This window comes from Theobroma cacao, chromosome 1 (genome assembly GCF_000208745.1).
Source record: "Theobroma cacao cultivar B97-61/B2 chromosome 1, Criollo_cocoa_genome_V2, whole genome shotgun sequence".
In the NCBI taxonomy this organism is placed as follows: Eukaryota; Viridiplantae; Streptophyta; class Magnoliopsida; order Malvales; family Malvaceae; genus Theobroma; species Theobroma cacao.
The window spans coordinates 755,991-777,572 of NC_030850.1; the positions used below are offsets into that span (position 1 = coordinate 755,991).

General features: G+C 37.0%; 4 protein-coding genes across 5 annotated transcripts; all 4 read right to left on the bottom strand.

Annotated features, from left to right (window-relative positions):
- Positions 3,459 to 8,138, bottom strand: LOC18610761 (thaumatin-like protein 1b). 2 transcript variants are annotated; one of them, XM_018122831.1, is made up of 4 exons: positions 6,828 to 8,138; positions 5,353 to 5,395; positions 4,572 to 5,259; positions 3,459 to 4,157 (listed from the first exon to the last, which is right to left on the bottom strand). In XM_018122831.1, the coding sequence occupies exons 1-4, from the start codon at positions 6,921 to 6,923 to the stop codon at positions 4,034 to 4,036; spliced, it is 951 nt and encodes a 316-aa protein (XP_017978320.1). In that variant the 5' UTR covers positions 6,924 to 8,138; the 3' UTR covers positions 3,459 to 4,033. The 2 variants fall into 2 exon arrangements, with proteins under 2 accessions (XP_017978320.1, XP_007046683.2); XM_007046621.2 differs by lacking the exon at positions 6,828 to 8,138 and adding an exon at positions 5,585 to 5,739.
- LOC18610762 (cold shock domain-containing protein 3) lies at positions 8,177 to 9,400 on the bottom strand. Its single transcript, XM_018122844.1, has one exon. It carries the CDS (start codon positions 9,166 to 9,168, stop codon positions 8,419 to 8,421), a length of 750 nt encoding a protein of 249 aa, XP_017978333.1. The 5' UTR covers positions 9,169 to 9,400; the 3' UTR covers positions 8,177 to 8,418.
- On the bottom strand, positions 10,419 to 13,441 carry LOC18610763 (ferredoxin--NADP reductase, leaf isozyme, chloroplastic). Its single transcript, XM_018122817.1, has 9 exons — positions 13,049 to 13,441; positions 12,721 to 12,958; positions 12,205 to 12,338; positions 11,982 to 12,060; positions 11,689 to 11,780; positions 11,499 to 11,576; positions 11,194 to 11,256; positions 10,837 to 11,071; positions 10,419 to 10,735 (listed from the first exon to the last, which is right to left on the bottom strand). Exons 1-9 carry the CDS (start codon positions 13,280 to 13,282, stop codon positions 10,668 to 10,670), a joined length of 1,221 nt encoding a protein of 406 aa, XP_017978306.1. The 5' UTR covers positions 13,283 to 13,441; the 3' UTR covers positions 10,419 to 10,667.
- On the bottom strand, positions 16,069 to 18,763 carry LOC18610764. The gene has a single exon (XM_018114031.1). The coding sequence runs from the start codon at positions 18,360 to 18,362 to the stop codon at positions 16,410 to 16,412; it is 1,953 nt and encodes a 650-aa protein (XP_017969520.1). The 5' UTR covers positions 18,363 to 18,763; the 3' UTR covers positions 16,069 to 16,409.

Consider the following 21,582-nt stretch of genomic DNA (forward strand, 5'->3'; position numbering starts at 1 on the left):
GCCAGAAGTTATGATGTGAAATTAAGCGGCCAAGCAATCATAATTGAGCAATTGTCAAGTGGGAGGTGTAATCTAATCTCCTTGTTCAATTTTGATTAGTGACCTTTTTCCCCTATTTTGCTGATGCCAGAGAGAGAGGAACTAGGTGAACGGCTTCATCGTCCGAATTCTACATGGAATATGGGTTTTTAGGATCAAATTAAGAAGATGGTTGTGCATCTGTCAATTTGTTCTTTCTGCAGCAGATTAATAGATGATGATAACTTGATAGAAAAACTTATCAAGGGAACTAAAAAATTGTCAGCTGCTTATCAATATAAGGAGACTAGCAATACCTTTACTTACTTCCATCAACATCTAGGGACCTCCATGGATGTGCGCTATGCCGTGTAGATAAGGTTTTTTTTCCCTTCTTTCTGCAATCCATCGTTCTTTAATAAAGTTTCTTGTCATGCTTTTCCCACTATGATGATTTTGATAGTAAAAAAAAAAAAAAACAATTCTTTCTGAAAAGGTCCCTCGAATCTTTGTTTCTTAAGCTTTCTGGTTCTTTAACCTACTTACTGTGGCAAAAGGTTTATTATATGAGTAATGGTGCAAAGCAGAAAAGTGGTTTTCACACGGAAGTGAACGTAATCAAACTGACATTTTATGCAGAAGAAAAATGAAAAATGATGAAGGAAGGTCTAATTAAGAACAGCAATTTGGGCAGGGAGGGAAGGAAGGAACATGGGAGATGGGAAAAAGCATAGTAATATGCCCTTTTAGTTTTGCCTTATCAAGATATGGTTTGGCTGAAGGGCTGAAAGTGCCTTTGATCTGCTAGCTTTTTCAGAAATTCTTTAATTTATCCTAGCCTGGTTTGCTACTTTGTTTAATGTGTTTTATCGTCTCAAAAAATTGTCTGCTCCTCCATTTCTAGCGCAAATGCTTTCCAGGATGAGATCAGATCACTCTTACTTTGTTGTAAAAAATGAAAGGTTCATTGAACAACCTGAACGCATTCACATCTGCATAAAGTTTAATGCTTTCGGGCTTTTCTGAGAGATAATTAGCATGGACAAAGCACTATTAGAAAGTACCAACATGAGGCATCAATTCAAGGCAATATAAAAATTTGATGACAGATCAGGGTAATTTTCAAGTTTTCAACCGTTGTGGAAATGCCAGAACCCTGCATCATCCATATTGCTAGATTAGATGTTCATTTGTTTCATTCTTTCCAGTTGAAAAGGGGAAAATTGAATTTGCCATCTCCAGTTAGCATGCAGTCCATTTTCCGAGTGAGACAATTCCATAGCCAACTGAATCTTGAGGAAAACGTGACAGATAACAGATTTCAACCATTAAACAGTTTAACAGTCAAAAAAGCAGAGGAGTCAATAGTCACAGAGGTTAGTTATAGAGCTTGGAACCTGTCAGGATCACAGGAAAATAGCTCTTGAAGGCCTGAAACATCAAGAAGCTATTCGGATTTATTTTCCATCATAGAAAACATCCAAGCTGAGGTGGAAATCAGGTTGAAAAGCTCACATACGCAGCCCACAGTTCAAATACTTTGTTCAAACTCTATTTAATGACATTATCCATTTACAGCCACCACAGGGTCTAAAAACTTCTTTCCTTGATTGCATGACTGGAAAGTTATCATCTTCGACGAAACTTAGCTAGGCAGATGGGCTAATCAAATTAAGAGTACAAAAAAGATGAGCTTTTTACTCCTAGAATTCAAACAAGACAACACACGAATACGTGTTCATGAGGTTGACGGATTGAATTTTCCTTTCCCAAGGTGAAAAGAACCCTGCAGTTTTGCTACTAGCGGCTGCTTTAGGAAAAATTTATGACTCTGAAGCATCATCAAGAGAATTACTAAGGCATGGATGTCAATTTTCGTAATATTTTTTAAACAATTCGGAGAGACTGAACTACCCTAATTGCAGCAGCTTTCAGATTCCTTTCTTGACAATTCCTGAAAGATTCCGAAAATTATTGGACTACTTTTTTGGTATTCCCATATAATTCCAAGTAACCATGAGATTTCTTTTTGATTTTTCCCAGTCATTCCAAAAGAAATTTTGGAATGACACATTCGAATGACAAGGATGCTTGACTTCAATCCCATCTCTGAAATCTGATAGAATCTCAAAAGCACTATGCATGTAATACAACATATATTTTATTTTTCACAATTATGAGGATAAAAGAAGAAAAGAAAACAAAGATTTTTGCAGGTTGGTGGTGTGATTACTTGTTCTATCAGATATCTGTGATACCTGAAAACTAGCCGGCCTAAGCTACTTTCATGGATGGTCCAGGCTTGCCTTCCAGGTCGTCTAGTCTTGTGGACAAGCCTGATGTGAACTTGTTCCACATAGCACATTTGGGGGCAGGCAGTTCGATCACTTTACCAAACAATTTGGTGAATTGTGATAAAAAACCGTCCAAATTGTTGGAAAAAGAACCGACTCATCATTGATCATGATGCGCATTGTAATGTTTGCCACTTCTCTACTCCAAGGTGATCCATGAACCATGATATTCTCCACTACAAGTCGAATGATTAAAACCCATTTTTCACGTTCTTCCATTGACTTCAGGGCATGCCTGCTGTTCCACAAATTCATAGAACTAAAATTTTCGTGATTTTCATTTTACGTGCAATGGGTTTTAGAGGTAAATTTTTTTATGTATAGATGATGCACGTTTTTATATTATTTTTTGTATAATTATCGTATTTAATTGTTCATCTAGATTGACATTGACAAATTATGCTAAAGTCAGTTTTTGCGAGCTATCTATTCAATCTACAGATGATCAGGACTCTGTTTCCATTTATGTATGGCTTCCCTACAGAAAGACTTGGATTTCCTACCTGTGCCTTACTCTGTTTTTAACCAGCTAAGTTCAAAAACACAATATGAATGCCCAAAAGGCCAAATCAAAGCAATCCTTTCAAGGGGTAATGCGAAAACTTTCCTGCAAATAGAAAAGATATAAAGTACTATTTAAAGAATTTGGGTCCCAAAAATGAATCAATGAAACTTTTAAAACTCATTATATATATATATATATATATATATATATATATATNAACTTAACTATATATATATATATATATATATATATATATATATATATCTGCAACATGATGCCATTGACAATGTTACAGAAAAACCTCTTGCCTTAAGTGCATGTCATACCTTCGTTTTTACGTTGATTCATGTTACATAACAAATTCGTGATATCTTAAATTATTGTCAAGTGATTTTAATTTAAATCAAATACCTGTTTTAATAATTTCAACATCTTTCATACAGCGAACATGCGTATGTTTTTTAGTGCTTAAACTTACCATGCAAATACATTAGGCTTGTACTCAGATCAACCCCAGCCAGGAATTGAAAGCAATACTTAAAACATCAGATGCAATCAATTATTATAATAAACATCATTGGTAAAATAATTGATTTCTGACGGTAAAACCCACACCATGTCTTAAAGAAAACAAAGCATTAAAATAATTGTCATCAGACATAGGTAATAGGAATAAAGGGCCAAAACTAATGGAGACAAATTGAGCTCATCTCCGTTGGCATTAGCAGGCGACAGTTGCAAAAAATTTACGTAGCCAAAGCCAACTAATCATCGTCTATTCCTACAAATTTATGCCTAAATCAAATTGATAATTAAGGCTTCATCCTGCCAGCTCTTTGATCATCCTCTTTCCTTCCAGAGTCAGGGAGGGAAGGGGAAAAAGTGGCTGGTGCTGTGTGATGTGTGATGTGTTTTCTATCTTTTGTATGTATCATAGTTTTGTTTCTTCTACAAATTAGAGAAAATTGGAGAAGGACAAGCCAGGCCGGTAATGATGTGATATCATTGGATTGTGGCCTACCCTCGTTGTTCACACGATTTCCATTCAGGTTTTGCTAATTGCTGAAGTTGATGGGGCCCAATTATGGAGTTAAAAAATCCCACATATAGAAGGAAAATGGCTCCTAAATGTTGTTGGGTTGCAACTTGGTGTTTGTCAAAAGAGATGCCGCAACTGCCAGATTGCCGCCAGGGTGGTGATGGCACCGCCAATGAGAGCTGATGAAACAGGACGGTAGCCGACTGATATGTCAACAGCCATGGGGTTGGCGGACTTGACACTGCAAACAAAAAACGATCAACATCAGCCAGCCGAAATCTAAAAGAAGTTCAAAATGTGATGATGATTGCGTGTCCATAAATGGTGGTACAGCAGTTTCTGCTGCATGGGGCGGTGCTGATTTTCTTAGACTTCAAGGTACATGAAGATAAAAATTTTAAAATGGAACGTGCAGGCCATATCTGGAACTAAAGAATCTATGGTCCCCATATGACTCTCAACCGACTCTGTTGGGAACTAAAACCTTGAGAACAGAGAAGTTTCAACTACAAGAGTTGGGTTGACTCTGATTTGTTCAATGGCATTTACATGGAGAAGGGGAAAAGCGATCATGTTGAAATTCGTAATTTGACAGTAATCAGAAAAGCCAAGGGACTTGCTTTGCAAAGGGTAAAAGCACTGGTGCATTTATTACCTGGTGGAAGGGGTAGGGCAGAAAGTAATAACATAATCAGCACCAGCACAAGTGAAGGTACTGGTTCCATCATCATAGGCGTAGCTATAAGCTGTAGGACACGCGGTCTTGAAGAATTCTGAATAAGAACTGGGCTTGCATGTGTTTGGTGTAGCATAAGCTCCACTGCAGCAATATTTGGGGTCCCCCAAAGCATCGCAGGCACTCTTACATGCCACCCCTTCAGTCCCATCGACAACCTTAAGCTCGAGAGGACAGTCACCATTCAAATACGCAGCACATCCAGCGGATGTACAGTTACCTCCAGTTCCACCCTGCGGGGATACCATCATCGGTAGGTTGTAGCCATCAACAAGGCTAACATCGTAGAAATCCAATCCCCCAGCACCATTCAGTGTAAACTCCGCAAGGGTTGCCGGAGGGATGCCGCCACCGCCAGAGCATTCTAGTGCAGATGAGCCGCAGTCTCCGGTGAGGCATGAGAATTTGCCCGAAGAGTCTTCTGTGCAAAAAGTGCGACCCCATAAGCGACCTGACCAAGATGTTGGAATAGAGATAGATGTTGATTCGCCTGGTTGAAGAATGAAACCTGTGGGTGATATTGGCGGGGTTCCAGCACCTGACAGCACCCCTGGCCAAACTGTATAGCTGCATTTGTTCACAATTGTGAACGTTGATGAATGAGCGCCTATTAAAAAACAGGAAAACGAATTAAAAACCAACACAGCAACAGGAAAAAGCAAAACAACAATGAGAAATCAATCAGTAAACGAATTGTGACCTGAGAACAATAGAAGGAAGAACATAACCAACACAAAGGAAACCTGAAGAGAAGCCATCGAATAAGGAGAAGGGAAAAAAGAAGAGCACTTAAAATAAGACTGAACAAATTTGCTAGCACTTGGTGGGAAAAGATTTAGTATAAAGATTGGGGCTGGACTGAGAGGATTTATATAGGATGTATGTCAACATATCAGTCTATAGACTCAAAAAAATAGCAAAGATGTGGGTACCACGTGATGTGTTATAGAAGAGGTAAGGGGAGTGGGGGCAGGGCGAGGACGCATGCATGCTGACGCACATGCTCAACCTGCAAACAGTTTTAATTCGGCCATTACTGTCCTGCGCATTTCGTACTTTGCTTACTTAGGAAATGCCAAAAAAAAAAATCGCAATGAACCGACGTGAACAACGGAAAGAATAGAAAAATACAAATAGAAAACATCAATGATTAAACAGGTTTTTGGAAGTATGCATGGGGTGCATTGGGATTCTGCTTGCTGTGTGAGTTTCTTCCCCTTGAGGTTACGTAAAGGTCGGCTCTGAACTTGCATACAAAGGGATTGGGAAACAAATGACAAAGTCCATCAGCTACGACTTTGATACGTTATTTCAAATTGCTTGAACAGATCAAAACTTCAAGACAAGAATCAAGCAGTCTCGTGATTTCTTGACCAATGAATGCCAAATAATTTCATCTTTGCATGTTTATCTGCTATGCAAGTTGTCAGAAAATGGTCACCAAGCAAGTTATCCAGGACTAGGAAGGGGATGATATTTGTGCAACTTGGTACTATTTTAATATTGTTGGGTAACTTGAGAACGTTGGCCACAAATCTGACTTGGATGGAGCCTGTCTAATCTCAGCCCAAAATCTACCTCCAATATGTTCGACTTAGTACAGAATCTAGCTGATTCTAATAGGAATGGGCTTTCTTCGTCAACTTTGGGATATTATTAAAGCTGGAAAAAGAAGGAAATATATAAAGAATAGGCTGGTGGTGACCTTTATTCAGCTCACTTGGACCTTGAACTAGAATTACTTCTTGCTGCAAGCGGCCCTTGAATGAGTGGAAAAGGTTAGGATCAATATAAACCCTTTACTAACACACACAAGCAATCAACTTGAGTGCAATGGTAAACTAGATGTCCTTTTTTAGCATTATCCTAAACGTGACAAAGGCGAAATTGTCATCTCAAACTAATAAATAAACTTGGTTTTTCTTTTTTTCCAATCGGAATTGACTGCACCAATGATAGGCTAGGCTACTAATCAAACAATATAAACAGTTGACAACTTTTGAGGAAACAGAGGTCAATGTCAGAACAATTTTCATACTTTTAACAATCTCAAATAGTTTCTTAGCCCGTTCTCTGGGGCATAATTGCCTTCCTTGATTTTTGTTTCTCAATGGGTTTAGGGGGAACATGATGAGAATTGAGAGTTCTCTTACTCAAAAGAAAGCATGCCCTTACCTGCAGGCTATTGCATAGATCAGCAATCCTCGCCTGTTTTCTCGTATAACCTTTAGTCCAAATGGGGCAAGCGTCCCAATTAGTTGAGATGAGCATTCATGCAGCCTTTTGAATGATGTCAACTGCTTGTATTGTATCTAGCTGTTAATGGAATGGAAACAGGCAGATCCTTCCTTAGAAAGATGAACATAATATGGCAAAAACTTTTGTTTGATGCATACAGCTTTAAAGAGTTTGACTGAGTGTGGTCTACAAACAGCTTAAGCAGTAACAATGCATCATATATAAACTTAATTTTGTAAAAGTCATGGTATGATAATCTTTTTGGTATGGTCATACCATTTATTGATGACCTTAACATCTGTATTGAACAACATGAAACCCAAAATGACCACCCATCATACATATATGATATCAAACAGCTTTATCACCCCTTCATCCCTCTCCTTGCATCAAAAGCACAATACCAATGCATACCACTGCCACTACCTAGACAACATTAATAACTCCAGCTGGAACATTAGAAATTTAGAAAGATGAGCCTACAACCCTTTATATATGCTCTGTACAGACAACCAAGCTAAGAAAGTAGAAGGAAACATTACTTGCAATTTGGAACCAGCTTATATAAAAACTAACTTTTCTAGTAAACTCTGATTCTCAGCATCTGGTTATAACATCTTTCATCAAATACGGCAAAATACAGGCAGCTTACAAAGCCTGGGTAAACATCATGACTACAACCAAACCAAGTGAAATCAAGTTCATGCATGGATCCCTTGCATCAACAAGCTAAAGCAAAGCAACACCAACAATTTTAAAAACTTATTCATCAATGATTCCAACCAGGTGTTGAAATCAATAGCCATTACCAAACTAAAGGAAGGATACACCTGTATAACATAATTCATGAAACTAAAATCCTGGCGATACTCAATCAAATTGACAACTATCATGACTAGACCCCTAAAGAAAGGCTGCACTTCAAAATCAATAGCCATTACCAAACTAAAGGAAGGATACACCTGTATACCATAATTCATGAAACTAAAATCCTGGCCAGACTTAATCAAATTGACAACCATCATAACTAGACCACTAAAGAAAGGCTGCACTTCAATTTCCAATCACGATCTTCTTTTTAAGAAGATACCATGGAGAGATCTTACATCAAAGCCAAAAACATTAGCAAAGAACCAATAATTAACGCCCAAAACAACAATAATCATGCTCAAAATGATCATGAATTCCACCAAGTTATGACTCTTAACTTCCTCCGAAACATAGATATGATCAATGCAGCATCATTATAATTTTAAAAGAAAATTCAAATCACAAGAAAACATTAATTCACACTTGAAAAATAAAAGTTGCTCAATTGAAAGTTAGAACAAAGTCACTAACAACAATTGACAATAACCAAAACAACAAAAAAAAATCTAAATTCTTATCCGAACCAGCTCATTATGTATCAAAACTGGAAAATTTTCTCTCCGGAAAAACTGGATTAACTGAATAATCCAAAACATTCTTATGTATAACCTCCAACATTAATAAAACCCAAAACATAAAAAAAGAGAAATATTTACTATTACTCTTTTTTTCCACTAAAGTTAGCACACTCCCTTGCATAATGGCCAGCCTCGCCGCAATTAAAACATTTTAGTTCCCTATTATTGTCACAATCCCTCGCCAAATGCCCAAATCCTCCACACACGAAGCAGCTTCCGCTGCTCCCACCGCCACCACCGCTGTTTCTATTACAGTCTCTGGCAAAGTGCCCATATTTCCCGCAGTTATAACACTTCCCAGAGCCACCACCACCAACCCCGCCACTATCTCTCCTACACTCCCTTGCAAAATGCCCCGCCTCACCACAATTATAACAATAACTGCCGCCACCACCGCCATTGGGGACATTACTGTAATTATCGCTATCGTTGTAATTACTAGCGTTCTTACTGCAATCCCTAGCCAGATGATTCAAATCCCCACAGTTAAAACATCCGTTGCCGTTCCTCCGATCGTTTCCGCCTCTCCAGCCTCCACCAAAACCTCCTCCACCACCACCGCGACGGTCCTTTTTACTGATAGGAGAGCCACCGATTGCAGTTACATCAACAGCCTGGGTCTTGCCGCCGTTGCCTTGGGAGACAGTGAACTCAACGGATTCGCCCTCGGCTAGGCTACGGTAGCCGTCGGATTTGATTGAAGATTGATGGACGAAGAGATCTTCACTCTCATCATCAGGTCGAATAAAGCCGAAACCCTTTTGGTCATTGAACCAAAGTACCTTGCCGGCGGATCTTGATTGCTGCTGTTCTTGTTGTTGCTCAGCCATTGAAATAAGTCAGTCTAGGATTAAAAAAAAAAAAAAACAGACTTCTAATTTTTTGGTTTTGTAGGGTTTTGATAGTGAAGAGTTAGAAGGAATTTATAGGAGGGATTAGATTCGGGAAATAGAACCCTAGAAAAAGTAACGCTAAGACTTATGTTGGTGCAACACCGACTTGACTCCTCAACTACTTAGGTTAGGGGATTTTAGGTTTTCTGTTGTACCCTTTTCTCTTACTCTATTAATTAGTTTAAATAATAAAAAAAATTCCTGCCCCTTTTGATTTTTTTCTTCTAAAATTATCAAATTCAATATTAATTAACATATTACAGCATTCGGGCATTCAGTCGTGACTCATTTTATGTCAACTGTTAAGTGATCGCGTTAGTTTACACGTTAATTATCACATGATCATATTGACTTTTATGTTTAGATAAAATATATTTGATTTTAAATTTAATAATTATTAGTTTTTTGTTAAAATTAAGGGTTTTCTATATACAAATAAAAATATTAAAATTTAATTAGGATAAAAAAAATTAATTACATAAATAAACGTAGTTGACTAACCTTTGTTATACTTAAGTCTTATTAATTACTATTGCTATCATTTCTTGCTCTTTGGGCCATGCCAAGGACCTTGCTTCCCAAGTTTTGTTATTTTTTTTTTTTTGTATTTTTTTAATGAGAACAGAACCTATTTTATAAGTAGTAAATAAATTTTAGAATCCGTTGCAAGTAAATTTTTATGTGATTAAATAGTATCAACAATAACACCAATGATTATATGGAATCAAAGCCCAAATAAGGAAAAAAAAACAAAAGCAAATAATAATGCAATTATCACTGGATGAGTTATCATTAACTGTTAATTACTACTATGAAATGGCATTTGCTTCAAGGTGTTTATTTTGAGTAAGCATGTTTATTTCTAATTAATTACTCTAGAATTTGCAGGTGAAGCCCTCCAACTCAAAGCTAGCTGGAGCAGGGCGTAAATAAGAGAGAGATGTGGGTCTTTGACAAGCACCTTTCCCCCCCAACCATGAAGAGGAATCAGATAGCAGCGGCATTGAAAGCAGAACCAATGTTTGCAGCAATGATTTGTGCTTCTTTAATGATTGAAATAATGACATTGAAAACCAATGATCACATAGCCAAGGAAGAGATGTAAATTGGCATTGAAAATAGGTGTGGGAATGCATTAAATGGTCATTTCTGCCAGGGTTTGGTCCATTTAAAGATAACCAGAGATATAAAACTACCACATGCCATACTCTTCAAATTTAATATAAAGCAGGTTGGAGTTGGAAGTTTGATTGATTACCCCTCAAGAATAAAAATTTATGAGGTTGGCTATAAAATACTGTTGTTTCATTAATATAGGCTCCAAAAAAGAGACACTCCCTATTTACACAGTGCAGTGGGACTCCTTACAGGATGGCTGCTCAAAAAAGAGAGGAGAAAAACCCGAGAGAGGGGGATTTGTACAAGTAATCAACCAGTTAGTAGACTTCCACATTCCATTGCTCAGATTTCTTCAACTGCCTTTTGTACTCAGTCCAATCAATACCTGAAAAAATTGTGCACATACAGCATTCATTAGAGATATAATTATACATAGAAATCCTCTACCTTGTCTTGTGAAAAGTTGGGGCTCTTTTTTATTTTTACCATCTTCTGCAGCAAGTGAGACCATTATGTCATCAATTCCCTTCTCCATTCCCTTCAACCCACACATGTAGACGTAGGTGTTATCTTTCTTGAGTAACTCCCATAGCTCCTTTGAATATTGATCCATTCGGGTCTGGATGTACATCTTTTCACCTTTCTCATTCGTTTGCTCTCTGCTCACAGCAAAGTCCAGCCTAAAGTTGTCAGGGTACTTCTCCTTCATCTTCTCAAATTCCTGTTACACAACATTTGAGGTTCCCAGTCGACAATCTCAACAGCAAAAAAACTCAGCATTTGGCTCTGGAAAGTTAAGAAGCAAACCATCAGATCAGTCAAGAATTCCTTTTTCTAGCTTACCTCCTTGTACAGCAATGAGCTACCTGTGGGTACACCCAGGAAGAGCCATGCCAAACCATTGAACTACAGAACATGTCAGAAGTTAAGTCACTAATTAATCAGAAGGAAAGTCGATAATTGATAAATGAGGATTTGACGATATCTATATCTAATTGGTTCGGGAATTATTCTTGTCTGCTTCTTGGAGATGCTATTTTTGTTTTAAATCTTTTGATGGGCTAATGCCACAGGTTCTAACAGGTTAGATATCATGATTGTTTTCAATATCAGATTGGTTGCATTATATGGATATAGCTTAATTCTACCTTGTAGTCATCATGCTTCTCAAAGAACATTTTCCACAAAAATGATCGGAAGGGAGCAATTCCAGTTCCAGTTGCAAGCTGCAATGAAGAAGCAAAGTGTGAAAACCTTTTGTTTTGGAGCAGCACCACATGATCCATTCAGTGCCAGATATTTTAATCTAATATTGTTAACAGCTTTGGGTATACAAACCATGATGATTGTGGCATTTGGATCTTTTGGCATAAGCATTTCCTTTCCAACAGGCCCTGTGATTTTAACCTCTGACCCAGGTTTCATGTCACCTGAACATAAGATGAAAATATTTAGCACCGGTAGGGTAAATTAACTCATACATCCTCCAGAAAGCTATTTGTACCTTTTTTCATAACTATTTGAGCTAATTACACTTAACAACTAAAACAGAAGGTTAAATTCTTTTGACTGAGTGGTTCAAAACAGTAGTATATATAGGATGATGCAACATAAAAGTCCTGCATCCTTACACAAGAAATTTGAGCAGACTCCTTTAACAAGTTCTCCATTCTCATTGGTGTAGACCAGCCGTTTCACACATAGGGACACCTGCAAAATTACAATGATTTTTATAGATTCTGGCAGTAGCCCAAAGCCTATTCTAGAATATCTAGCACTTGATTTTACATCTTAAATGTGCAAAACAAAACAAAATCTGAATATGAATCATGATCCTATAGAAGGTATACTCACAGTTTTGGAGTCTCCAAAATCACCAAGGGCACTGCTAGCGATAGAGTATAATCTCAGCTTGTGAGGTTTCCCATTCTTGTCAATGCCATCTGGAATAACCCCAATGGATTGCCCTTCTCTGTAGGGAACCTCTCCTGGGCAAATCCAACAAACCAGTCAGCTAAGAAATTAAGAGTATTTTCAACTTCAGCTAATTAATATCTCAAGAACAGCAAACAGTTTGTTTCTTGATCACCAAAAATAGCATTGGAACGGTGAAAATGAAATCCTAGCGGACAACAGAATACCCCAATGACAATATTCTTATCAAATTCTTGCCTGGTTATTTGTATTTATGCTCATACATTGATTTACATGTATCAAACTTTATATCTGCATAAAACAAAATAAAAAATTCATCCAATATTTTCTCTTATTCATTACACATAGGTTATGTGCAATTGTCTTGAAGAATTTAATTTAGCAGAACTATCTTTTCAAGTTAGAGTATTGATACTGCAGAAGTAGTTTGCATACCCTCAGTGCTGAAGACCATGTGCCAAGTCTCTCCAGGAGCATCATCACCAGTGATCTTAGTGTTTAGAAGGCATCTGCCAGTGTACGGGTTCTTTGGCTTGAACTTGTTCACGACAACACCCTCCTCATTTTTCTTGGATTCCTTTACAACTTTTTTGGCAGGAGCCTCGGTCGTAACCTGGGCTCTGACAGAAACCACTCTCCCTCCACTGGAAACATCTCTGTAGTAAACAGGAACCTGAAAAAACCAAAAGCAACTGATAAAACTTCCAATATATTGAGATAAGATAACATACATATTTTACCATTAGAAGTATGATAGTTTTACCTTCTTGAAGGTGAGTCTTTCTGGAGAGATGATCGAGATTCTAGCAGGAAGAGAGGTGGACTTGGTAGAAGGAAAAGAGACTGCAGCATTTACAGCAGCCATGTTTTTGACAATGAAGGAAGAAGAAGAAAGTACAGTAGAAATTGCTGTTTGATGGTTTTTGTTAGTGAGGAAGTGAGGTGAAGGAAACAAAAGGATGTGATTTTTTTCTCTATTTGATTGGTTTTGGATCATGAATTGGGTGGAGGAGATTTGATGGCCAATGCAGTGGCCTCTGTGAGGATAAGTCCATGTGTAAATGTATGACTCTTACACCACCATAACGAGTTCTTTCTAAGCCACTTAACTTCATTGATTTTTGATTCACCTTGTTATATGGAAACAGTGCTGATGGTTCACTAAAAATAAAAATGCCTATAAGAAATTGATATGGGATTCTTGTTTTCCAACAAAATATTCACAATAATATAATTAATTGATTAATGTATATTGCACATGTTTCTCCATGGGAATTTAGAGTGACAATTACACAACTTGATTCAAAGCGATGAATCTCAAAGGATTGAAAGTTGGGTACAAAACAAATTTGGGCTCCCTTATCTCAGTCCACCAAGGCAATTCATGGGCAAGCTGTTAGCCCCATCTAAGAAGTCCAGTTTGTTGATTAGAATCACAGGTCATGGCCCAAGCAATCAGTCCAATTGGCCTATTCAAAGCCCACTGCTCTTCGTGCAATGGCTAATTCCCTGAAAGACAGGTATCTACCAGAATCCTAGCTTTTGACCTCTATGAGTTAATTTTTCATGTTTCACGGATTAGAAGTTGGTATTTCGACCTCTCTTTAGCGTGACTTCAGGTTTCGGAAAAAGAAAAGCAAAAAACTATTGCAGAAGATAGAAGCAAACAAGCACTAATTATCACCTTTACTGCAGGATACTTGTGTGATTTGAGAAAAGATGCATCTTAATTTTATCCAAGATAACTTTCAGATGGAAACACTGAATTAATGCAAATGATGTGAGTTAGGTGGTAGATGTGGAAATGAGGGGGGCTTGCTGACCTGTTTTAGAGGGAAGCTGCACCATGAATCATTAACAGTTGACTAGTAGATTTGAAAAAAAGAGTAAATTTGATATCAGTTACAACCTTCGATTATCACTCAAACTAAGAATAGCCCACATCTGTTTTTTAAGTAGGGCAAGCTTTAACTAGAAATAGTGTTGCCAGCTGGTGAATTGACCTTAGCCCTTACTAATGATGAATTTCATGTCTTTTCTGTGTGCAGTTTCTCTGGTGACTGAACCCAAAGTTATGGGGTAACATGCCCAATTACCTGATGGCAAAGATTGTCAAAAAGAAGAAAGAAAGAAAGAAAGAAAGAGTGATGGAAAAGAGAGATAGTAGTAAGCAATTCACGTTTTCTGAAATATGGTGAAATTTCATCGTGACCACCTGGCATTCTGAAAGGTGTTATCATTTTGACATCTGCCCATGACATAATACAGCCCTGACGCAGAAGGATTGCAGGGCTTGGGATTTGATTCTTTGCTTGCAACAAAAATGGGGTACCACACAAGAAGATAATAGTAGTAATTCTAGAGATTATTAGGTAAGTCATACTAGACCTGTTCATTCGAGTTGTCGTGTTATAATCGCAAGATATTTAGATGAGGCATCAACAGTTAGAGCTCAATAATTGTATTTGCAAAGGACATTAGCATGTGAATCTTAAATTCGAAAGTGATGTGTGTTTCATGTGAATCTCTGGCTTAGCACCTCAACTTTTTTTTCCAAACTCAAAGTGTCTCTTTTAAAAAAGATGAATTCGATCCCCAGTTACCAAAAACTTTAAAAAGAAAGAATGTCATCTCAAAGGAGACAACACTGTAAGGCAGACTGCAAATGGGGACAAAGAATCGTGCAATCCACTTTCTGCCTGACATGCCACCACTTCCGGGAAAATGTTTCAGCACAGAAGGGCAGACTCGCCATCTGCAAAACATTTTGCATACACGAAGATGACAGATAGAGCAAAACAAATCAAATAACCATGAGTTTCAAGATTTGTTGACCATCCTTTAAGCTTGGGTAAATATCTGCTTTTGGCTCTCTATTGTTCATGAATATCAACAGATCAACTGTGGGATTCTTCCCAACTTTCCTTCATGGCAACCTCAAATTGACTAGATAGTATTTTGGGAAGGCATAAATCCAGTCTTCTTTTGTGGGTGGATTAGGCCAAGTATGGATCCTTCCCCACTTGGGAATTTTTTAATTTATATTTTGGAACAGGGCAAGTTTGACCAAGGCTTTGTGAGGCTGCTTTCAACCTATTGATCAGTGATGAACCTATTAATGAACAGTTTAACTTGCGATTATTATTTTATTAAAATTTTAATATTTTTGTTGTTTAAATGGAAGAGAGAATGGAAGGTCTGTTTTTGAGCGATTGTCTTCCGCTCTTAGAGAGCGTAACCGGATTGGCAACATCGCGGACCTGGATTGAGTATTTTTGAATAAAATAGGAACAGAGGGAGCAAAGAAATGGACGTTTCTCATGTGAGCACATGTTACTCATTCTTAATTTTTTTTCTCGGAGCCACTTGTTAAAAAGGTAGTTAGATGCAGTCAGCCCTAGGAAAATACATGGCAGAATCAAATTCCTGCGGGTAGCAGGGTAGGTTTATTGGACGTTTGACGACGGAATCAGCTGACAGAAAGAACAACAAAAGGCAGCAGTTCAGACCAGTCGGTTTGAAAGAGTCCAAGTCTCTGAGGTTTGAGGTTGAATGGTTCTTTCATGGTGGCTAAAAAAATCTCAGGTCAACAGTAGCTTGACAATTAGCAGTTCACCTTCAAATCAATGACAAGTCCCCCCTTTTTTCTTCTTCCAGATAAGAAGCAATCTTTCAAGACAACTTTTCCCTACCTTATCTCATTTTCGAGCTGTTCCAACCAAGGTTGTCACCAGCCTATCAATCAGTATCAATAATGCAAACAGTATCCTTTTTGGAAAAATATAAATAAATTTAATTTTATAGGCCAACAAGCAATTGTGATTCCCAAGGGCAGAATTTCCAAAATGAACAAAAAAAATGTGGAATACATGATATGACCCGACAAATATTCATGAACTCATCATGGAAACTCCTTTTCTGGCCTTACAACCAGCGATGCAACATTGGTGTGGACACAGAAAAGAAGCAGGCAGCAAACTCTGCAAAATGACTGAAAATACTTATGATCATATATGGAAGACCTCTAACTGTATGTACACTCACAATAGAATGATGAATTTGGAAGCAAAATGATGGGAAATTGTTTTTTCAATAAAGAGATTACATTTGGAGAGGCGATGGAATCAGTGAAATCCCCTTGAACCTCTAGACTGATACAGCTCCAATCTACTTTTGGCCTCTTGCAGAAGTGTGTCTATTGTCTCATCCTGGGTCATGTAGGATTGCTTGGATGCCCATTCAAGCACTGTAAGCACCTCAGCTTGGGCAAGTTCTTCGCTATCCGGTACATGGAGGGCAATGTAGCATAGGAGAACTAGTGCTGAGAGTTGAACAATTTGTTCCCCAAAATAAACCAGCTGAATCAAATGTTTTGCACCTCCTGCACTAATGATTGCCTTAGAATGATCAAGGTGTAGATAGTTTTCTGTGCAAGCAAAATTGGTAAGTGCAACTGCAGCCTCCTTAGAAACATCAGCTTCCCTCTCGTCAAGAAGTTTAACCAATGGGGCAATCACCCTTGTTTCCGTCGCTCTGAACGTCCTTGCCAAATTACCGATAGCCTTGATACAAGGGATCAGGAGCTCCGAATCAGCTTTCTCAATGATCTTCAACAGCTGATCGACAACAAGCTTGCAAGCATGCGAATTCGGCTTAAATGCAGACCTTCTCAAATCAGTATCCCGCTCTGCCACAGCTGTAATCTCCATCAATGCCATGGCCGAGTTAAACTGCACGTCATCGGTTCCTTTTTCTAACAAAACCGCGAAACACAACAACGCTCTAGACTCAGTAATACTCCGACAAATAGGCGCATTCCCCTTTGCAAGATGCCATAAAGCTCTAGCTGCCATTGCCTTCATGTAAGCCTTGGTAGCAGGATCTTCCAATTCCCTTCCCTTGATATTCGCCCCGGAAATCGAAACATTCTGCTGATGTTGATAATAAACTTGATGGATTTGCTTGACGTTGCCCTGACTGTTACTCCTAACATGATTATTACTCGGCTTTTGTGGCTGCTTCGCCCCTCCTTTCATCGCCATGGTACTAATAACCACATTGTGCATCTGATTCGGAGTTTGGTTCCCCATCGGATGCGAAATCTGAGTCTGATGTTCTTCATCAACAACATTTCTCACATTCGAATGATTGCTACTCGCCATGACAACCGCGTGGATCGATGTTGCCTTGTTACTAGCAATTGCATATTTGCTGTGCTCTTGAATCGTTTCAAACGCCAAATGGCTAACGAGTTGTCGGATTATGTTATGCTGGGCAAATAAATCTTGGCATTTTGGATAATTAGCTGCCAGCTCGGATACCGCCCACGCCGTGACAGCTTGAACCTTCATCGGACCTTCTTTCAGGATTTTCGCGAACACCGTGCAAACGCCGGCGTGGATCATCTGCTCGACGCTTTCCGGGTCCCGTCCCAGAAGACCAATAGCTCTGGCAGCGTTTTCTTGACCTTCTATTTTCCCTTCTTTGATTAACTTCAATAGCGGCCCAACCCCTCCTTCTTCTATAATTAGTTTCCCGTACCGATCATTATCTCTGGCTAGCGAAACAAGCGAAGCCGCCGCGTCGGACCGATCGTCGGGTGAACCAGTGAAAAGAATCGCGATGTGCTCCCAAATTAGGCATAGAATCGGCTCGTTTGCAGCGATTGGAGGGAGGCCTAAGTATTCATCGTCGCGATCGTCAGCAGAAGCTGATACACGGAGAAGCCAGGAGACATCGCCAATTGAGTTCTCGAGCTGAGCAGACATTTTGCGGAACGCGGCAGCTGGGATGATCGTGAACACGCGCTTCATAAGGCCGTTGGCGCGGCATTTGAGGACCAAGTTAAGGGCTCTTTCGAGGACTTGCTCGGTGTCGTCGATTATGCGGCGCGTGGGACGTTCGTAGAGGTCGGAACTCGCTCGCGCGGCTTGTCGGAGTAAGCCAGCGAGTTTCTCCGTCTTGGATTTAAGCTCCGCACACTCTTGCTTAAACGAACTTGCTTCATCCGCCGCTTTCGTCACCTGGTCCGCTAACTGAATCGGCTTCACCAAGATTTGCTTCACTATATCCGCCATCACAACCCAAAACAGAAAACCTTGATCAGATCAAAAAAAGCAATGAAACTGAAGAGAAAGCGCTGATCTTTGATGGGTCTTGGTGGGTGTTTCTTGTCTCGTAAAAGGCTTGATGAGCGGAGGAGATGGAGAGAGGAAGTGGGGTAGTTGAAGGTGTTTGATTAGGGGGAATTGTTTGCGGAGTTAATTGCTGCTGCTGCTTCTTTACGGTGCTGCGGGGATGTTGGGTTGGGTGTCTTTTGTTTCGGGCTTTGTTGCAGGGTGTGGACGCGTGAAGAAGGTTGATGAAAGAAGAGAAGAGACTTTCATGGTGGACGAGTTTTGCAAGGTCAAACGCGTTTTCATAGTCTTCTTTATAGCACTCTTTGCTGCTCCTGCTCTTGTTACTTTGTTGTTGATTCCTGAAAATAAATTAAATAAACATATAAATAAAGTTTTTCCTAAGCAAAGGAGATGGGACAAAGTTGAAGTTTGAACAGAGAAAATCCGCTGTCACTTTTATGTTTTTTATTTTGATTTCAATTTCATCATCGATTTAAAAGTACCCACTTACCCATGAATAAATATTAAAAGAATCCCAACTTAGATTTTTCAATTAAAAATTTGAAAAAGCTCATCAAATATTTTAAAAACTTTAAATAAACTTTTTTCTATTTTATTCAATTAAATCTTTATATTTTTATTATAAGTTAATAAATTCTTATCACTGATTATTGATTAATTGTTGTTAATCAAAAATTATTTATTATTTTATATCACGTCGTATTAATGTAACATATTGATTTATTATTATAACAGATAAAATACTCACATTTTTTAGTTTTAATTGAAATTCTAAACAAGTTCAATAATTCTTGAAATGGGCACTCTTTTTAAAAATATATTTTTCGCTGAATACATAAATCTAGCCGTTAACCAATTGTTAGTATTTTTAAGACTTAGCAATTCGTGTTAACGTGTCGTAAACGTGTCAGACACGATTAGACACGAAACACGTTAAGACTAAACACTAACACGATACGTTTAACATTCGTATCTTAAATTTGAAATACGTACACTTACACGTTTAATACACGTATAACACGACACGATACGATTAACACGTTTATTAAACGTGTTAATATATGACACGACACGATTAATAACACGTTTAACACGATTAAAAAAATATTTATAATTAAATATAATTTTATTATTTAAATTTAAAATCTATAATTATAAAAATAATTATAATAAAACAAAAATAATAATAACATCAAATAATCACTAAAAGTTAAAAATTAGAATTAAGCATGTATAATTACATTATACCCTATATAAAATTAAAAAAACTTATTAAAATAATTATTTAAAATTATTTATATAAGGTTAAAATAGTTTTTAACTATTAATTTTTAATAGGTTAATAAATGTGTCACGTATATACGTTTAAACACGATAACACGATTAAACATGATAACACGATTAAGTAAACGTGTTTAAACGTATTTTAAACGTGTTTGTTATGTCATACACGTTAAGACACGAAAATTTTCGTATCTTAACGTGTTTGACATGATTAGACACGAAACACGTTAATACTAAACCCAAAACCTGTTTAATTCATGTCTTCTTATGTCGTGTTAACGTGTCGTATTCAAAATTGTTAAGTCTAATATTTTTGTTAGTTTGATGACGTGATAATATTAAAAAGATAATTTTACTTTTTATTAATTTAAAAATTACTATAATTTTTTTTTTTTACAAAAAAAAAAAATCAGTGCTCCTGGGAGAGGGGACCACCTCCATTAATTTTTTTTTTTCAAAAAAAATTATATAATAATAATTCTTAAAATTAACAAAGAAGAAAGGACATTTTAGTTTTTTTTCATATTTTCTGTTAACGGTGTTTACACTTTTGAGATGAATTGTCCATTTCTAATATTAAGTGAAATTATGTCTACAAGTTAAGGGTGGGGATATTTTTATCTTATTATAAATAATGACATGACATGTTGATATGATATAATAATAGAAATATAAAAATTTAATTAAATAATGTAATATAAGAATAAGAATTTATTTGAATTTTTTTAAATATTATGTTTTAAATATATACATAATTATTATTGAGTTAAATATTTATGTTTTAAGTTTGAAATTAGAACTTCAATTTTTGATTTTAACAAAATACAAATTAACCAATAGGAAAACACTAGATTCACAGTTACCTCACACGTTCTCGATAATTTTTCAAGTGAGTCAGCACAATAATTAACTTCTCTGAAAATATTTTTAAAATATAGAAAAAGAAAATACATTCAATATATTAAAGTGGAGAAAATGAGATTGTAAGGTTAAAGGCTTAAAAAGATGACAACAATGTCATTTTTCCCATTGTTACAACATGGCACATGATATTTTAATGAACTATTAATTACATAAAAAATCTAACCCAGACTTGCTTTGGGTTTTTAAAGTAAAAGTTGTTGTTGCACTCAATCACATGCATATTGCCCAATCCCTAATCACTTTGATAGAACACCTAAACCCCAAAGATAATTAGTTGAACTAAAGAGAACAGGAAAGGATAAAATTGGGTTTGTACATCATTTCATGCCAATCAATGGTTTTGGAAGCTTTTGCATTTATATTTTATGGATATCCCCATTTCTCCGAATCTTCTTTCAAACTTTTACTTTTCTAGATTGATGCCCTAATCTTTCAAACTCTTTAATCCTAAATCATCAAGCTCATTCCAATTCTATATATGAAACAAAAGCCTTCTCCCATATAATTAGTGGAGTGGATGGACCTTTTGATTTGGATATGAGATTACTTTCATTGATTGTACTGAAGAATGGAGCAAAAGGACGAAAAAGATGAGAAAAAAAATATAACCTCAGTGACTAATTAGGGTTTTTAGAGTCTGGTTTTAGGTATTCCTTTATAGTTTATAGGTGTAATTGTTTTTCATCATATAATTGCACTAAAAAAGCCAAAATCGTTTTCAGTACTTGATGATATATGCTTTTCACAATTTAATTCTTTAAGTAATGAACAAAGAAAATGTAATTTCAGCATTTTGATTCTTAATATTATATGTTTTCCATTAACCAACTCTAATTAAATTAACAGTAACCAAAGTTAGTTTTTGAACTTTTATTTTAGATTAAATAAATCTTTATAATTAATAATTGATTAATTTATTAATTAAAATGTTATTTGTCATTTATGTCAC

Excerpts from the sequence above, each read along its gene's own strand:
- LOC18610763 (XM_018122817.1), bottom strand. The coding sequence starts at position 13,282 with ATGATCCAAAACCAATCAAATAGAGAAAAAAATCACATCCTTTTGTTT. Across the intron at positions 12,339-12,720 it reads CATGGTCTTCAGCACTGAGG|GAGAGGTTCCCTACAGAGAA; the intron begins GTATGCAAACTA and ends GGATTTGCCCAG. Across the intron at positions 11,577-11,688 it reads CAAATGCCACAATCATCATG|CTTGCAACTGGAACTGGAAT; the intron begins GTTTGTATACCC and ends TCTTCATTGCAG.
- LOC18610761 (XM_018122831.1), bottom strand. The coding sequence starts at position 6,923 with ATGCTCATCTCAACTAATTGGGACGCTTGCCCCATTTGGACTAAAGGT. Across the intron at positions 5,396-6,827 it reads ATCTATGCAATAGCCTGCAG|GTTTCCTTTGTGTTGGTTAT; the intron begins GTAAGGGCATGC and ends GCTTCTCTTCAG. Across the intron at positions 4,158-4,571 it reads TGCCCTACCCCTTCCACCAG|TGTCAAGTCCGCCAACCCCA; the intron begins GTAATAAATGCA and ends TTTTGTTTGCAG.
- LOC18610762 (XM_018122844.1), bottom strand. The coding sequence starts at position 9,168 with ATGGCTGAGCAACAACAAGAACAGCAGCAATCAAGATCCGCCGGCAAG.
- LOC18610764 (XM_018114031.1), bottom strand. The coding sequence starts at position 18,362 with ATGGCGGATATAGTGAAGCAAATCTTGGTGAAGCCGATTCAGTTAGCG.